The sequence below is a fragment of the Mesocricetus auratus genome, unplaced genomic scaffold (genome assembly GCF_017639785.1).
Source record: "Mesocricetus auratus isolate SY011 unplaced genomic scaffold, BCM_Maur_2.0 Super-Scaffold_4256, whole genome shotgun sequence".
Classification (NCBI taxonomy): domain Eukaryota; kingdom Metazoa; phylum Chordata; class Mammalia; order Rodentia; family Cricetidae; genus Mesocricetus; species Mesocricetus auratus.
Window position 1 is genome coordinate 18,553,233 of NW_024429182.1, and position 16,739 is coordinate 18,569,971.

At 37.4% G+C, this 16,739-nt stretch overlaps 1 protein-coding gene across 2 annotated transcripts in view; it reads left to right on the forward strand.

Moving 5' to 3' along the window:
* Nucleotides 1-16,739, forward strand: part of Hpse2 (heparanase 2 (inactive)) — a 596,152-nt gene that overhangs the window by 429,414 nt on the left and 149,999 nt on the right. For both annotated transcript variants that reach the window (XM_005063570.4, XM_005063571.4), the window contains one exon: nt 15,124-15,217. In XM_005063570.4, coding sequence (XP_005063627.1) covers nt 15,124-15,217 — 94 coding nt within the window. The remainder of the gene's footprint in view (nt 1-15,123; nt 15,218-16,739) is intronic.

Below are 16,739 nucleotides of genomic sequence, written 5' to 3' on the forward strand. Positions count from 1 at the left end.
ATCTTTAGGGAACCTGAGAAAATTGAGATAATGGTCATGTCCTGGGAGAGCAAGCTATATCATTTGTTGTCCAGTCTCTGTGTAATGGGAAAGTGCAAGGCTTATCTCAAGTCTTGGCTGGAATAGTCTGAGGCTGGACCATCTCAGCCAGAACCCTTGAAGTTGTTCTGGATTCAAAACTCTAAGAAAACTGTAACAGAGGCACTCTGAGAGGCTGCATCACCTGGGCCACCGGTTTTTATTGGTGTCTGTTCCCATTGCTCTGAAAACACACAAAACTTTCAAAGATAACATACATATCTGCCTTAACACAAGTATGAACTTTGCACAGTCTGTGAAAGCTAAGCCTAAGCCTAAACCTGAGGCCCCAGTCTGGAGCTGCCTTTGACTGGGAACTGAATTTAAACACCCCAACTCTAGAAACCGGTGCTCTCACAGTGCCAGACTTAATAATTTTTACTTTGCTTGCTGTTTCTAGTTAGCATATTGACTTTTTTATTTCAGGCCATCAACCGGCTCCCAAATCATGACAAGACTTAATATTAGTTACGAATACTTGATCTTATTTTATGTTCATTTCTTGCTAGCTCTCATAACTTAAATTAACCTGTTTCTTTTCCTATACATTTTCCTGGGGCTTTTTTTTCCTTTTTTTTTCTTTTAGTGTGTCTTACTTTTCTGCTTTTTGTGTCTTGTTGCCTGGCTGCTGCCTGACTTCTGGCCCCAGAGATGTCCCTGTCTTCCTCCCTCATTCTCTTCTCTCTTTATTCTCTTGTTCTCTCCTATTTATTCTCTCTGCCCATAAGCCCTACCTATCCCTCTTCAATCTAGCTTTTCAGCTTTTTATTAGACTGATCAGATGCCTTAGGCAGGTGAGGTGAAACAAATGCAACATGATTGCATAATTAAACAAATATGACATATCTTTACATCATTAACAAAGGTAACATAAGCAAATGTAACACACTTTTACACAGATAAATAATATTCCTCAGCATAAATAAATGCAACACATCCTTACATAGTTAAATATTCTACAACATAGATTCATTGATTCTTTTTATTAGTTTCTTTGTTTCTATTTTATTAATTTCTGCTTTGATTTTTATTATATCTTGTGTTCTGCTGGGTTTGAGTTTGGTTCTTGTTTTTCCAAATTCTTGAGTTGCATCATTAAGTCATTTATTTATGCTCTTTCTGATTTTTTAAGGTAGGTACTGCAGACCTATAAATTTCTCTAGTAGGAGTGTTTTTATGGTATCCCAGGAGTTTTGTTGTGTTAGGTTTTCATTTTTATTTAGTTCCAAGAATATTTTGGTTTCTTTTTTTATTTCCTCTTTAACTCATCATTCAACAATGAGCTGCTTATCCCCATAAGTTTATATACATACTAGAATCTTTTTGCTGTAGATTTTGTTTTATTGCATAATGTTCAGATATGATACATGGAATTATTTTGATTTGTGTATCTATTAAGGTTGTTTTGAATGCAGCATTAGGTCTATTTTAGAATAGTTTCCATGTGCTTCTGAGTATAATGAGTATTTTTATTCTTTGTTCTTTGGTGTTTGGGTGGAATATTCTATACATATCTGTTAGTCCATTTGATGTAAGTTGTCATTCAATTCTGAGATTTCTCTTTATCAGTTTTTAGATGACCTATCTATTGGAGAAAGTTGGGTGTTGAATTCAGCTAATTTGTAGGGTTTGTGTACTCTGTGTCTTTAATTCCATTTGTATAGATTATGACATTGAGTTGCCAGAGTTCCATGTTTAATATTGTGGTAGTTTCTTGAATACTTGATTCCTTCTTTAGAATAAAATACTCTTCTTTATCTATCATGATTAATTTTAGTTTGAAGACTATTTTGACAGATATCAGGATGGCAATAACTGCTTGTTTCCTGATCTAATTTGTTTGGAATATTTTTTCCATCCTTTCTCTTTATGTGGTGCCCATCTTTAAAGATAAGACACGTTTCTAATACACAACAGAAAACAAATTTGTTCCATTCAGCTAGCTTTGGTTGTTGTTGTTGCTTTGTCATTGTTTAAAGTTATTATTGAGGGTATGTGTTGATTACAGTCAATTTTTTGGTTCTTGCTGTTTGTATTCTTAATCATGCTTTGTATTTCATTAAATATAGCTTCATTTTTATTTCATTAATTATTGTTTCATTTGTTTTCTCCTTATATAGAACTTTCTCCCAACCTACCATCTGGTAAGATACCATCAAATTTTGCCAATTCCATCTTTAAAAGAGGTTCAGATTCTACATACTTTGAACAATCTCTAAAAATACCATCAAAATTTAAATAATTTTAATTTTTCATCCACCTAATACAATCAGTTGCTACATAGTTCATTGCTTCCACTTCAGTGATCACCTAGGATGACCTAGCATTACTTCACTCAAAATCATTCTCTTAAAATTAATCTAAACTAATGCCCTTAAAATGGCTAACAGAGCCCCATACTAACTGATTCCCCAAACTCTCTGCTGCTACCCTCCCACCCTTACCCAGCTCTAATCTGGCCTCCTTCCTGTTCCTAGAAACTTTGCAGTGATACTTATTCTTACCCCTACATCTTTGCGTTTACTTTTCCCCTTGCCCGAAAAACATTCCTCCCCAAATCTATAGGACCTTGGGTGTCTTCCTTACACACATCCTCTACTTCCTTTGAATTCTTTATTGACCTGGAGCTCACAATTAGGTCAGCAACCCCCAGATACTACGCTGTTTCCACCACCTCAGTGATCACAAACATGAACATTACTCCTGGCATTTTTATATAGGTTCAGAGAATAAAATTCAGGTCCTCATTTTTTGCCAGGAAAGCTCTTTACCAACTGATTTGCACACCCAGCCCTTTTGTAATTCCTCTGTCCTCCTTTATATTTTTCTTCATTGTGTTTATCCCAATATGAAACAACTTACTATTTTAAATCTTTCTAGAATGTATGATTTTATGGGAACAAAGAAATTGTCTTGTCCAGTGCTTGAGGTCCCAGTAACTTAAGTACTTGGTACATGGTAGTAGTAGACCTTTGCAATGATTGAATGGGAGAATGGGAGAACTGAAGGAAGATTGGTAAATCTAAAGGCCTAGTGAGGCTTGTTTCTAGTATACTCAGACCACATCTCATTGTTCTTGGAATGTATAACCCTCACACTATCTTGTGATTGTTTTATCTTTGATAGCTTACATTGTCTCACTTCTTCCACAAATGTTAACAAAAACTTTATCTCAGAACTCCAGTTGCTATATCATAGTTTATCTTAATCCCATCAAGTTTTCCTTATTCTTTTTAAAATATTTTTGGATTCATCTTTCAGCCTGTGTGACCTCCCTAGTCAGATTTAGACTAACTAAACCAAGGCAAACAATATTTATTGAGCTATACCATTTATATTCATTTCTTTTCTCATTGCTACAACAAAACACCTGTCAAAAGCAACTTAAGAACTGGAGAAAAGGTTCAGTGCACAAAGTGCTTGCCACGCAAGCCGGATGACATGAGTCAGAGCTTCAGAACCCATATAAAAGTGGAAGAGGAGAACCAACTCCCACCAGTTCTCTGACCTCCACACTATGACACGAGCACTCCTGTAGACACACATCGTGCTCGTAAACACACCATACACATATCTAAGAATACATTTTCAAAAGTTTAAAATTACTTAAGGGAAGAGGGTATATTTTGGTTTAGTTCAATAATACAACTCCATTTGAGAGGAAGCCATGGTAACAGGACTGTGAGCTAGGAGGCAAAGGATGATGGTTGCTGCTGCTCTCAGGACCCCAGCCCATGGATTGGTGCTGCCCGCATTTAATCCCGTCCTGACATTCCCTCATAGATGTGCTCAGAATTGTGTCTCCTGGTGATTGTAGATCTGCCAAGTTGACAATCAAAATTAATGACCCCACTGTTGCATTGTGTTTCAGATGCTGAACACACAAAAGTCTCTGAGTTCTTAGCTACAAAACAAGAGGATATTATAGCTAGACTAGGTTTGTTTTTTTATAGTACATTACAAAGAAAATTAATTGTACAGCTTATTAAATAGTTAAAACCTAAGGAAATAAATAAACTTGTGAAATAAGCTAACTTTCTCTTAATTCATATTCATTCAGTATAGTTCTGTCTTGGGTAAGTGTTCCATGTATATGGTTTGGGAAAATGCTACACCTACTGATCATTAAATTTCTTCACATTTCTAAAAGCTCAAAGCACTAAGTGACTTACCTAGGGCAACATAGTGTGAGAGCTCATACTGAAATATGTGTGAGCTCCATAAGTGTGCATCACAGGGTTACTTGGTTCAGCTCTATTTATAATGATAAAATATAAAATAACTGAATGGTTTCAGATATATAGAACTTGCTAAATAAAGCCATAGTATAGTCATGTAATAAAATTCTAAATCAGTAACAGGTAACATAGTTTAGTTTCAGTAATGACACAGCCACATTTTAACTGAATGAAGACTGATTTTCCTGCTGACAACCTCATAAAGTCAATAAAGTTTAGTCCCATGTAGTCTCACAGAGAAGAAGATACTAGTGTTTGTTGTCTATCACCTTTCTACAGTTATACATGGGCCTGTTTTCCTGAATGGTTTCTATTTATTTTGGCCAGGATATTTTCGGTTAATTTCTTTATTTTTGAAAGCTCTTGTGTATACATTTTTTTCAGAGAGGATTCACTGTTGACTCTTCCTGAGAAGAAAGGGTGATTTAATGACATAAGACTTCCTGTTATAGGAGCCTTAATAAAATTAAAAAATGGAAGCAGAATTGGATATAAATTATTATATATCCACCATTCATAACTGATAAGCATTACTGTTATTTTTGTTTTGCTTATGATATGTTATGTGAAGCAAAACATTTAAATATAAGAGAGAAGTGTACTTGTTTCCCAGTTTAGCTTCATTATTTTCTCAGACATATAACTGAAAATTTCAGATTGCCTGCTTCTAGCACACATTTAATATTTCTTACTATGTACATGAGACTCTATAAACCATATCCAGAATTGCTTGCATGCCTGAAAAATTATACAAATCACATAGCCTTAATTTATAGAAAACTACACGAATATGGAGAAATTACATTTGCACTCATTTTCATTTGTCTTTGATTTTTATTTTGTTTTGCAGTATATTTTTAAGTTGACATACAAAGTAATAGGTTTCATTGTGGCATTTTCATAATGCTTGGTTCCTGTTGGCTTCCCAACCTCTCTCCTGCATTCTGTCTGGATGCCTTCCTATTGCTTCCCTTCTGTCTTGCAACCCCCAATTTTCATATCACTTTATTCTACTTCCCTGCCCCTCTAACAAGATCTCCTTTTTCTCTTCTCATGATCGTCTTTCTACTTACATAATATTTATACACACACACACACACACACACACACACATACACACACACGAAAGTACAAATGCATGCATGCAAATTAAAATCTAGGAATCTTGTGTGAGGAGAAACATACAGTATTTGTCTTTATGAGTCTGACTTGTTTTGATTATTAGTAAATATCATGATTTCATTTTTTCTTATAATTGAATAAAATTCTACTGTTTATATATACCATGTTTTCTTGATCCATTCATTTAGACTGACCCTATTTCTTGTCCATTGTAAATAGCACAGTAGGAAATATGAATGTACAAGTATCTCTATGGCAAGACTTAGGGTCTTTCTACTATACACATAGCAGAGGTAAAACTGGGTCAGGTGGTTGCTCTAATATTAATTTTTGGAAGAACATCTGAAATTATTTCAGTAGTGACTACACCTAATTACACATCTTAGCAACAAATGAAGATTCCTTTGTCTCCACATCCTCCTTTTCATTTTTTGTCCTTTGCTTTCTTGATATTAGCCATTCCTACTAGGGAGGTAGAATGTCAAGGTAGTTTTAATTGGCATTTCTTAATGGCAAAGAGGATATTAAGCACTTTTAAAAATATGTATGGCTCATTTGTGTTTCTTGATTCAAGAACTGCTACTCCGTTCATCAGTTCACTCCTTGATTGGAAGGGGTTTCCCAGGGGAAGGATAGTGTTTTGTTTTGTTTGTTTTGTTTTTGTTTTTTTTTTGTTTTTTGTGTTTTTGTTTTGTTTTGTTTTGTTTTTGTTTTTTTGAGACAGGGTTTCTCTGTATTGTTTTGGAGCCTGTCCTGGAACTCGCTCTGTAGACAAGGCTGGCCTTGAACTCACAGAGATCCGCCTGCCTCTGCCTCCCAAGTGCTGGGATTAAAGGCGTGTGCCACCAACGCCCAGCCGGAAGGATAGTGTTTAATTTTTGTAGTTATTGTTTATTTATTCTGCGTGTGTTATGCATAAATACCTGCAGAGGCTAGAAATTGCTGCAGTATTCTCTCTATTCCTCTCCACCTTGTCTTTTGAGACAAGATTTCTCCCTGATCCTAGAGTTCACCAGACTCGTTGGTCAGCACGCTTCAGGAGCCTTCTTGTTTCTGCCTCCACAGCTTTGTTGTGGGTGCTGTGGATCCAAATTCAGGCCGTCAGGCTTGTATGGCAGGTGCTTTACCAACCGGTCCTATCTCAGCCCCACTTAGTTCTCTGTATTCGGCATACTAACCCGCTGTTTGAGGAACAGCAAAGAAAGCTTTTCTCCCATTCCATAGGCTGTCCCTTCACTCTGGCAATTATTTCCTTTGTGATATTTTCCTATAAAGAATCTTTCTGCTTTTATGTAATCTGACTAGTTAGTTCTTGGAGTTGCTTCCTTTTCTGAAAGTTCTTGCATCTGAGTATATCTTAAAAGTGTTTCCTTTTGCTTTTCTAGCTATTTCAATGCCTTATACTAAAGTTCTTGATCCATTTTAAATTGTTTTTTTTCCCAGAGTTAGAAATAGGTTTCTAATTTTATTCTTCAGCAAGTGAATGTCTTAACTGTGTGAGTTACTTCTAAGTCCACTATGTTAGTCATTTATGTCTAATTTTGCACCAGCACCATGTTGTCTGTCATTCTGGTTCTATAGTATAGTTTGAGGTCAGGTACTTTGATATCTAGAATTATGCTTTTTGCTTAGAATTATTTTACCTAGACAAGATCTTGTGTGTTTCTGTATGAATTTTATTTAATTTTTAGTGTGAAAGATGTCACTGAAATTTTAATGAGGATTGCATTGCACCCATAGTCTAGTTTTTGGTATTATATTTTTCAAAGTATTACTTATTCCGATACATGGACATGAAAATTCTATCCATCTTCTTGTGTCCAAGTTTCCATGGTAGATGCTGTCACCTCCAACCAGAAATCAGTTAGTTGCACCTACAACAGCTGCTCCATTATTATACCAGTGAGCAAATCTTGGTAGTTGTCTTGGTACTGCAGCATAGAGGGACCAGAACAAGGTAGTGATCATATTTCATTGCATACATACATGAAATTCTCAAGAATCAAGAGACTTTTTAGAAATACTGCATACTGATGGTAAGTCCTAGCATCTTAGGCCCTAGTCTACTGATCGCCCACTGTTAGGCTCACTGGAAAGGTAATGATTTTAACTACTAGCCTTTTCTAGAATTGGTTTCCTTGACTGCTAGGAGTTACTGAACATTGCTAGATTTTCTAAAGGGCGTTATCTGGAAGTATTGCTGTGTCTACATTTCTGGTAAATTGCCTAAAGAGCAGCAGAATGGCAACTAGGGGGAAGGGGGAAAGGATAGAGACAGAAAGAAGAAACATTTTCAAGTTTATGGGAGCTTGTTGTCATTTATTTTGTCATTCTATATAAATATTTACTTTTGAGCCTAATTTTATATTTTGTACATTTGATCTCATTGTAAGGATGGCCCCACAATCAGTTTTCAGACATAAAACACCTGGATACAATCTTGTCCTCAAGCTCAGTGCCATTGCCTGCTGTAACTCTGCAAATCCCTTGAAGAGGGCCTCTTCAGAGCCCACTCCCATGGCTGGAATATGAGGGACTTTCCCACCCATTTCTTTTCCAGCTTCCTGTATACGCTCCCCAGCACTGCTGGGATCAAGGACCAGCTGTTTGAGCCTCTGCCAAGATATAGTCTCTCCACTACACTTTAGGCTCAGGGTCCAAATTCTACAAGGAGTTAACTGAGAGGGACAGATTAGGAATGGGGTGCTTAGCCCTGAGACACTTCAGCCTCAGATCCATATCTTTGGCTCTCTGTGGATTAACTCATGCAGTCACTCATTATTTTATTGAGTATATTTTTGAGTGTTCGTTGTATGCTGATGGGATGTCCATAACCCTAGACTTGGAGTATACCAATTTGCTGTATTTTCTTTTCCATAGTACAAACTCAAATTCCTTAACTGTAATATTTTAGTCTATTGGATACTTTATGCATGGGATTATTCAAACAAGTTTAAGAAAGCTCAAGCAGCATTTATATTGTCTAGAATCTTTCTCTGTAGTGGTATTTGCTTCTTTCAAGCTTTCCTACCCCAAGGAATTTTAAATACAAGAATAGCAAGTTTGACACACTGCAGAGAAGATGAAGAATGAGGCTGCCTCACTATCAAACCCCATGGCAAGCATGAAGAACCCTGCCTCAGCAGGAGCGCAGGAGGAGGCCCTTGGAGGAGGGGCAACCCCCTTTACAGTTATGGAGTTTCCAATCAGCCTTCTCTGCTGTTTGGTTTCAAGGTGTCAGACTAGGTTTTACAGGTCAACAGGGTTGCTCTAATGATTTTTTAAGCTTCTCCCTATTTGGAGGGAAAGGCTCCAATTTTATGGATTTACCTGCCAGTCAGCAGCCTGGGTGTTAAAATTCGGAGTAGGCTACCCCTCCTCTTGAAAGCAGCAGGCAGGAAAAAAAAAAAAAGGTCCGGAAATTCCTGAGCATTGGGAAGCCAGCCCTAATGCAATTAGGTGAAATAAAAGAAGGGGTCAGATAATAAGGGGCAAAGGTTTTTCCTCTTAAAGCAAAGGGCCAGATAAACAAAACCAGCTGCCCCTGGAACCAACAAACTCTTATTAAACGTTTGTAAGAAGCTAATGGACATAAGTGGCTAATTGTAGCCCAACCCTAAAACTGAACCTTGAGGATGGGGAAAGAGGTAGGCAGAAAGACACTGGAGCTACAGCTGGACAACAGGATACCCATACATGGTCAGGATGAAGGGAAGATCAAAGCAAGATGTTTTGACCAATATCTCTGTGAGATAACTTGGTGACTTAAATGGGGCAAACATAAATTTATATGCTAGTTCAATAGGATCTAAAGAAATTTTACTTAGTGCATTGTAGGAATTTACATATACATTAACTATGAAAAACTCTGGAAGAGTATTTGTCAAAATGTGAAGAGTAATCCAAAGTGTTGTCTTATAAGTGACTCCTCATTTTGTACTTCTATTTTGTTTGTGCTTATTTTTTAATTTGAATTTATTTCTCTTATAATAAAAAGACAATGCTTTTAAAAATAAAATGAAATATATCTTAAATAAAACCTTACATTTTATTTAAGCGGATAAGAAATTTAGGAGGATCCATTTTCTTTGACTGCTCAATCATCCTGCCATGCTTGGTGTCTGTCACCTGCATGTCTAGAGACAAGAATGACAGTAGGTGCCATCATGCAAGACAGACCATTGTGATCATGCCTACAGGTTTCAACTCTTACAAAAGTTATGAAAAGCTTATTTCAACACCTCCTTCCAGGATGCACCCATTAATTGAGTGACTCATTTCTTTGTGTAACCTTAAAGAAGGTGGGGTTTATAAGGGTTTGGAGATCTAAGATTTATTTAAAAGTGTTACTGTAGGAGACTCTAAAACCATCCTGCTAGTAGGATTTATATAGAAGTTTCTAGAGTTTCTCTAATTGAAGAATTTCTTTGCTCTCCCACAGCCAATTTCTTTTTTAGTTATCTCTCTTGAGAATCCACGGTGGCCATCACTAAACTAATTAACTCTTGTGGAGACTGGTGGGTAGCCCAGAATCATTATCTTCTGAGGGCAAAAGACAGAAAGGAAGAGGCTTGCTCCCAAATCACTGAAAAATTGGCATAATCTAGCCTGGCTTCCTTCTTGCCAGTCTTTGTTAGAAATCAGTGTCCTTAGAGCTGGGACTGTATCTTAGTAAGTAATAAATACATGGCCCTCGTCATCACAATTAGCAGCCTATTGATGAGCACAGATTACTCCACTTCCTTCAAACCCATCTCTGTGTGCTACACTGGTCTCTAGCTATGACACTATGGAGAGGTACTATTGATACTCAAGCACTCTGATAAGCAGGGCTTTCAATAGGCTGAGGTAGGAGGCCTCCTTGTGAGTTGAGAACAGCTTATGATGCACAGTGAATTATTCTAGACTAGATCTGATTAAAATGAGATCCTGTTTAAAATTAGAAAATAAAATATAATAAAAGAGGCTTCAGGGTTATCCAGTTCATGTTCTGTTGTTAATTGATCCCCTTGCCCTCTTGTCAGAACGATCCTAAATTTTAGTGACCAAAGCTGCTGTTTCAAAAGTATAAGACAAGAGTGAATTTAAGTTGCAAATAAAAATTGCTGCAATTCTTAGTCTAGTATGAACAGTCCTTTGACATCCAAATATAAATTAGACTCAGATTGAGTTTGTTAGAAAGATGTTGTTTTGCTTAAGGCAGGAAAAGGGTCGGTTCCTTGTTGGGTCAAAGGAACAGGCAATGCCCAGGGCATTATTTGAGAAGTGCTTCAAAAGGTCTCTGACATCTCTGTGACCTTCCCTTATTTAGCAACCACATCTATCGCCATAGTCTTACCCATGACTTTTAAGCTGAAGAAGAGACCAGGTCAACGGTATCCATCTCAATGTTCTGCTTCTCTAAACACCTGCTATACATTTCCTCCTTGACATTCTGTGTATGCTTGTTATAGCAAACTGAATCCTTCATCTCTAATGCCGAAATGTCCTCAGCACAATATTCTTCAGGGCATCCTGTCCCTCTTGCACTCCTGCCTTGGTTTGTCACTCCATAAGGAAACGTTGCTTTCATGGCAGCCTGTCACTTGCATTTCTCCTGTCTCCCCTTGTTTAGAGCCACACCAGTTCTTGCCCACACTGCTGAGGTAACTTTCTCTGCCTATAGTTCTTCCCACCGCAGCCCAAATTCAGTATTCAGGAGTAGCCAAGGAACAACTAAGAATAATTGGATCCAGCTTGTTAGGTTAAAACGGGGTCAGTGATGGACTCTAAAAGGCTTAAGTTAAAGTTTCTATTGGAGCTCCTTCCCTGTTCCAAATGAAGGAGGGATTGTACTACTTCTGGGTGCAGACAAGCAGAATGTCAGTCACAGCCAACAGAAATATGGAGAACGTTTCTCTCTACTCTCACTTGCAAGGAATCTAGGCTTTGTCTTTACTGGTACTTATTTTCCTCCTTCATACCTCATAGTGGATGAGTGTGTTCTCCTGCAGAAAGAGGCTCCCCCTGCAATCCCAGCCCACAGCCTTTCAGTCAGGGCTCTGCTACCTTGAGCCTTTAGGTAACCTGACAAAGCATGTTTGGTTATTGATACCTTCGATGTGCCAGGCTCGGGGCCAGTATTTCTCCTTAATTGTCCACCGTAGCAACCCTATAAAACTACTACAAGCTTAAAGTTTTATTTTCTTATTTAAATTAGAAACAATCTTATTTTATATATCAATCCCAGTTCCCTCTCCCTCCCATTCTCCCATGGCCCCCACCAAACCCCATCCCATCCCTCTTCTGCTTCATAGAAAGGCTGAGGCCTTTCAATGGGGAAATCATCAAAGTCTGTTACATCATTTAGAACAGGGCCTAGGCCCTACTGCATGTGTCTAGGCTGAGAGAGTATCCTCTATGTGGAATGGACTCCCAATGTCCATTCGTACACTTCGTATAAATGCTGTTCCCTTACCAGGGGCCCCATAGACTGCCTAGGTCTCCTAACTGACACCCACATGCAGGGGGCCTGGTTCCATCCTAGCTGGTTTCCCAGCTATCGGCCTGGGGTCCATGAGCTCTCCCTTGGTCAGGTCAGCTGTTTCTGTGGGTTTCACCAACCTGGCCTTGACCCCTTTGCTCATCACTCCTCTCTCTCTAACTGGGTTACAGGAGTTCAGCTCAGTGTTAAGCTGTGAGTGTCTGCTTTTGCTTCCATCAGCTACTGGATGAAGGCTCTAGGATAGCATATAAGGTAGTCATCAATCTCACTATAGGGGAAGGGTATTTAAGGTAGCCTCTCTACTATTGCTTAGATTCTTAGTTGAGGTCATCCCAGTATATCTTTGGACATTTCCCTAGTGCCAGATTTCTCTTTAAACCTATAATAGCTCCCCCCATTATGGTATCTCTTTCTTGCTCTCACAAGTTTTAATTTTTTATTAAATTTTTATTTCTTTCATGTGAGTGTGTGAGGGAGAGATAGAAAAACAGACACACGGGGGAGAAGGAGGGAAAGCACATACACGTGTGGCAGTCAGAGGTAGGTCTCATGAATCAAACCCAGATCAGTCTTTTGTGGCAAGCACCTTTGCCCATTGGGCCATCTTGCTGGCTCCAGACTTGAATTTTTAACCTATCTAATAAAAAGAGAAACTCTGGTATATGTATATGAAAATGTTATAATTAAGTCTATTAAGTTTTGTGCCAACTTGGAAAAATGGGGTGGGGATCCAAAATTATGTGGGTATTAAGTGGCAAAGTGTATTAGACCAGAGTTCTTAACTCGATTCTATATAATCTGAACAAAGGAGTAAAAGAAAGGAGGAAGAGAATGAAGGGACCATAGATCAGATGGGTTAGTCTAAATGTTTGTGGGGAACCCTATACTGAGAAATTGCATCTGGTATCTTTATCTCAATAACTATTAAACTCTATGTGTTTCCAGCCAAAATTATAAACACTGATTGTTATCGTAGTTACTGGGAAATGAATGTAGAGAAAAGGAGAAACTGCAATACGCTTGCTTGACTATTAAGAGAATAATTACAGCACACTGTTTGTCATAAGACTTGTCACCATGTAAGTGTTCATTTCTTCAGTTGTATATTAGAATAACAGTGCACAGCTTGCTTTGTTTTGATTTTAATGATACCATCCCAGTGTGCCCATTTTTCATGTAATGTATTATTAAGCTCAACTTGTTAAAAAAATTAGAGATGGCAATAATGAAATGCTAGCAAGAAGAGGTTATGAAATGTTAAGACAGTGGCCAGGATATATATAAATATTTATTGAACTTGAATGTATCATTTGAACCAGAGATGAGCTAAAATGTTATATTAATGTTTTAGTTCATTATATAAATAACCACACAAAAATAAAAGTCCACAGCTTCTGACAGAATCTCTACTTTTTAGGAGTCTATACTTATACATAATTTTACCAACTTGTTTCCTGTGTCTAAACTGAACTTAGAAAGATTAGAAACAAGAAAAGTTTGTGTGTGCCTACTGTGTGCCTGCTATGTGCCAGACATCTTAGGTTCATTATCTCCTTGATTTGAAATCAACCCCAAGGAGCAGATATGCCACCTCTCTTAGATTAATAAGAAAACTGTCAACATGGTAGCACACATCTGAAATTACAGAACTTAGTAGGCTGAAACAGGAGGAATGCCATAATTCAAGACCAGTGTGAGCTACATAGTGAGTTTCAGGCCAGCCTAGATTATGAAGAGTGAAGTCCTTGTCTCAAGAACAAACATGCAAACAAAACTAGATAGCTGATAGATAGTCAGGTAGATAGATAGATAGATAGATAGATAGATAGATAGATAGATAGATAGACAGACAAAGATAGACAGACAGAGATAAAAAAATTTAAATATGCTAAAACTGAGGTCTATAGAGACCAGGAAATCATCTGAGATTATATAAGCAGCAAATGCCAAATCAGTAATCTGAACTCAAATGTCTCTGTCTCCAAAAACACATTTTAAAAACATATCAGTCATTTAGACATCGGGTTCTTTAGTATCTTATGATGGTGAGAGGGGCCAACAGGAGGTTGAGACCTGTCTCCTTCCCTTACTTCAGCTAGAGTACCTGCTTGCAATAAAAGATGTTTTTAAGCCTGACCATCCATAAAACATGTATTGTAATGGAGATTTAACATTAAGAAGGACTTTCATGTAGGTCTGTGTGTACCGATGGGTAGATATTTTATTTCAAATGAAAGAAAATCTATCATTAGTTACCAACCAATGAGACTTTAGTAGGTTAAGCTAGGCATATGGGAATCATAAAAATTAAAAATGTATTTATTTCAGATTTTGCCAAGATAAGATAAAGGTAGTATTATAGGTAATGAAGGCCACCTAACCTGGAGCCCATGTCTGCTTAGTCTTCAGAATAAGTGGTTCAGAAAAGAGGACCACATAAGGTGGGCTGGGCCTGTCTTTCTCAGATGTTCACAACAGTGTCCTTGCAGCTTGATGACTCCCTTAAGCTACTAATGAAAACCAGACTGAAAGCAAAACAAATGATCACAGGCCCTGTTATATCAGGAGAGAACTCTGGGGATGATATATGGATTTCTTTGCATTTGTTTGTTCATTTATTCACTCATTCATTCATTCATTCATGCCAATGATGGGGAGGGGGTCTCAACTATAATGAATTTTACCAAGGAAGCAAGCTGGAAACTGGCAACACTTGAAACTAGTTTACTGTACCACATCAGAATTTTATTCTGTTGTTTATTTTCTTATTTAAAAGTGGAAACCTAGCAAATATTTGGGTGTTTCTTTGGAACTCTCCCATGCCTTTATTGCTTGAAGGTAAAGATAGAGACAGCCATGAGATTGAAGGCTAAGTCCCTTTCCCAAGAGAAAAAGTAAGTTTTTCCCCAGTTGCCCTGTTTGGATTATGAAATATCTGTCAGTTCCCAGAGAGCAAGAAATGCATTTTTACCTGAACAAGGCTGAAAAAAGTCACAGTAGCTGACACATGGAATTGGAAAAAGAGAAAATACAAAGTATATTATTTGTTTGAAAAGTATCAAGAGTCCAAACCTATCCAAAGATGAAGGCTCAGGTATAATCCTAGGCTGTTTCCTCTGGAAACAGATTTCTGCTAAAAGAAGTATACTTCTAGTACCCTCCTCAAGATTTTATCTGACTCTTATTTTATTTTTATTCCAGTTGCTACATTGATGGCCGGGTGGTCAAGGTGATGGACTTCCTGAAAACGCGTCTGTTAGATACACTCTCTGACCAGATTAGGAAAATTCAGAAAGTGAGTAAAATTATCTGTGAGCTTGATTTGTTTGGAAGAAAGACAAGGAAAAGGTCACAGGGTCTCAGCTGGAATTTGGTGCTGTGGGAACCAGGGTAGGAAAAGATTCCAGATGGACGTGGCCACATCCCCTTCTTTCAGTGATGATTGTCGGTCATTATTGTTTTTCACATTTAGAAGGGTTTATATTTGTCACATCAAGATCTAGAGTTGTTCTAATGATTTTGACAGGTACACATTGCTGGTGGGAATGGAAGTAGTGTAATCAAGGAGAACAGTGCAGAAGAGTCTCAAAAACCAGACACAGAACTAAGCATGGCCCAGTCAATCAAAGTGTGGTCCGTCATCACATCAAAGAGCGACTTGCAGTCCCTGAAGCACAATTGAGAATAACTGAGATACAAAATCAACCATGGTATCTATCAGTGGACAAATGAATGACAAAAATAGTATAAGGTTTCTTATGCAATAAGGAATATAACCCTGTCATTTTCAGAAAAATGGATGGAACTGGAGGTCATTGTGTTCAATAGAATAAACCAGACTTAGAAAGAGAAATACTACCCATCCTTTCCCCTGTGGAAAAGGTAAACAGTTCACTTAAACTAGAAAATAGTAGCAGGTAGAAGAGAAGGGGGGGAAACAAATAGAGAAGTTGGATAAGAGGTACTATAACACAGAAACATGGTGAAAATACACCCATGTCTCCAGCACAACAGGGTAACTATTCACAATGACATAGCTTAGCAATACCAGAGACTCTAAATGTAAACAAATAATGAAGAGGTGAAGAGCTTCATATTAAAAACTGAAATCATTCACAGTATCCTATAAATATGCGCAGTTACTATTAATTAATAAAAACAAAAAGTAGAATTCAAAGAATAAAAATTTCACATGGTAATCATATTAAAGATTTGTTAAAACAAACTAACAATGAAAAATTCAAGACTTTTTCTTCATCCTTCCAACTTTGTATAACATTTAAAATTAAGTGTAAGTCTTATTTTTATATAAAGGGATTCTTAAAATGGCAGGTTTCTTGTTTTCTTTTCCTGGGGATTCACTTGGCACTAGTTTAAGGACATAATTATTGCTCACATTCATTGAAGTTATGGTTTTGAGGGCTCATTATTCTGATCCCTATTTACAACATTCTTAGGTATCTTAGAATCAGCCATGTAAGAGGTGACTTTTGTAAAAAGGAAGAGGAAGCTAAATCATATCAAGCAATTGCATGTAGGTCTTTCTAGCAAGACCTCTTTAGTTAATAAATCTATCTAGATAACCAATGATGCTCATTAGTATGTGTCTAGCCTCATTCATGACACTCTGGTTTAGTGTGGCTAGAGTAGTTCTGCCTTGAATGGTCAGCTGTCTAGTTGTTCTGTGTGTCACAGGTCATAGAGTCACATTTTGAGATATACTAGAGTCATTCATTCTAAATAATAAGGATGTTATGTCTACAATTTCCACCATGCTTTATCAAAATAAAACATCTTGTGCTGTCTGGTAAGATTGT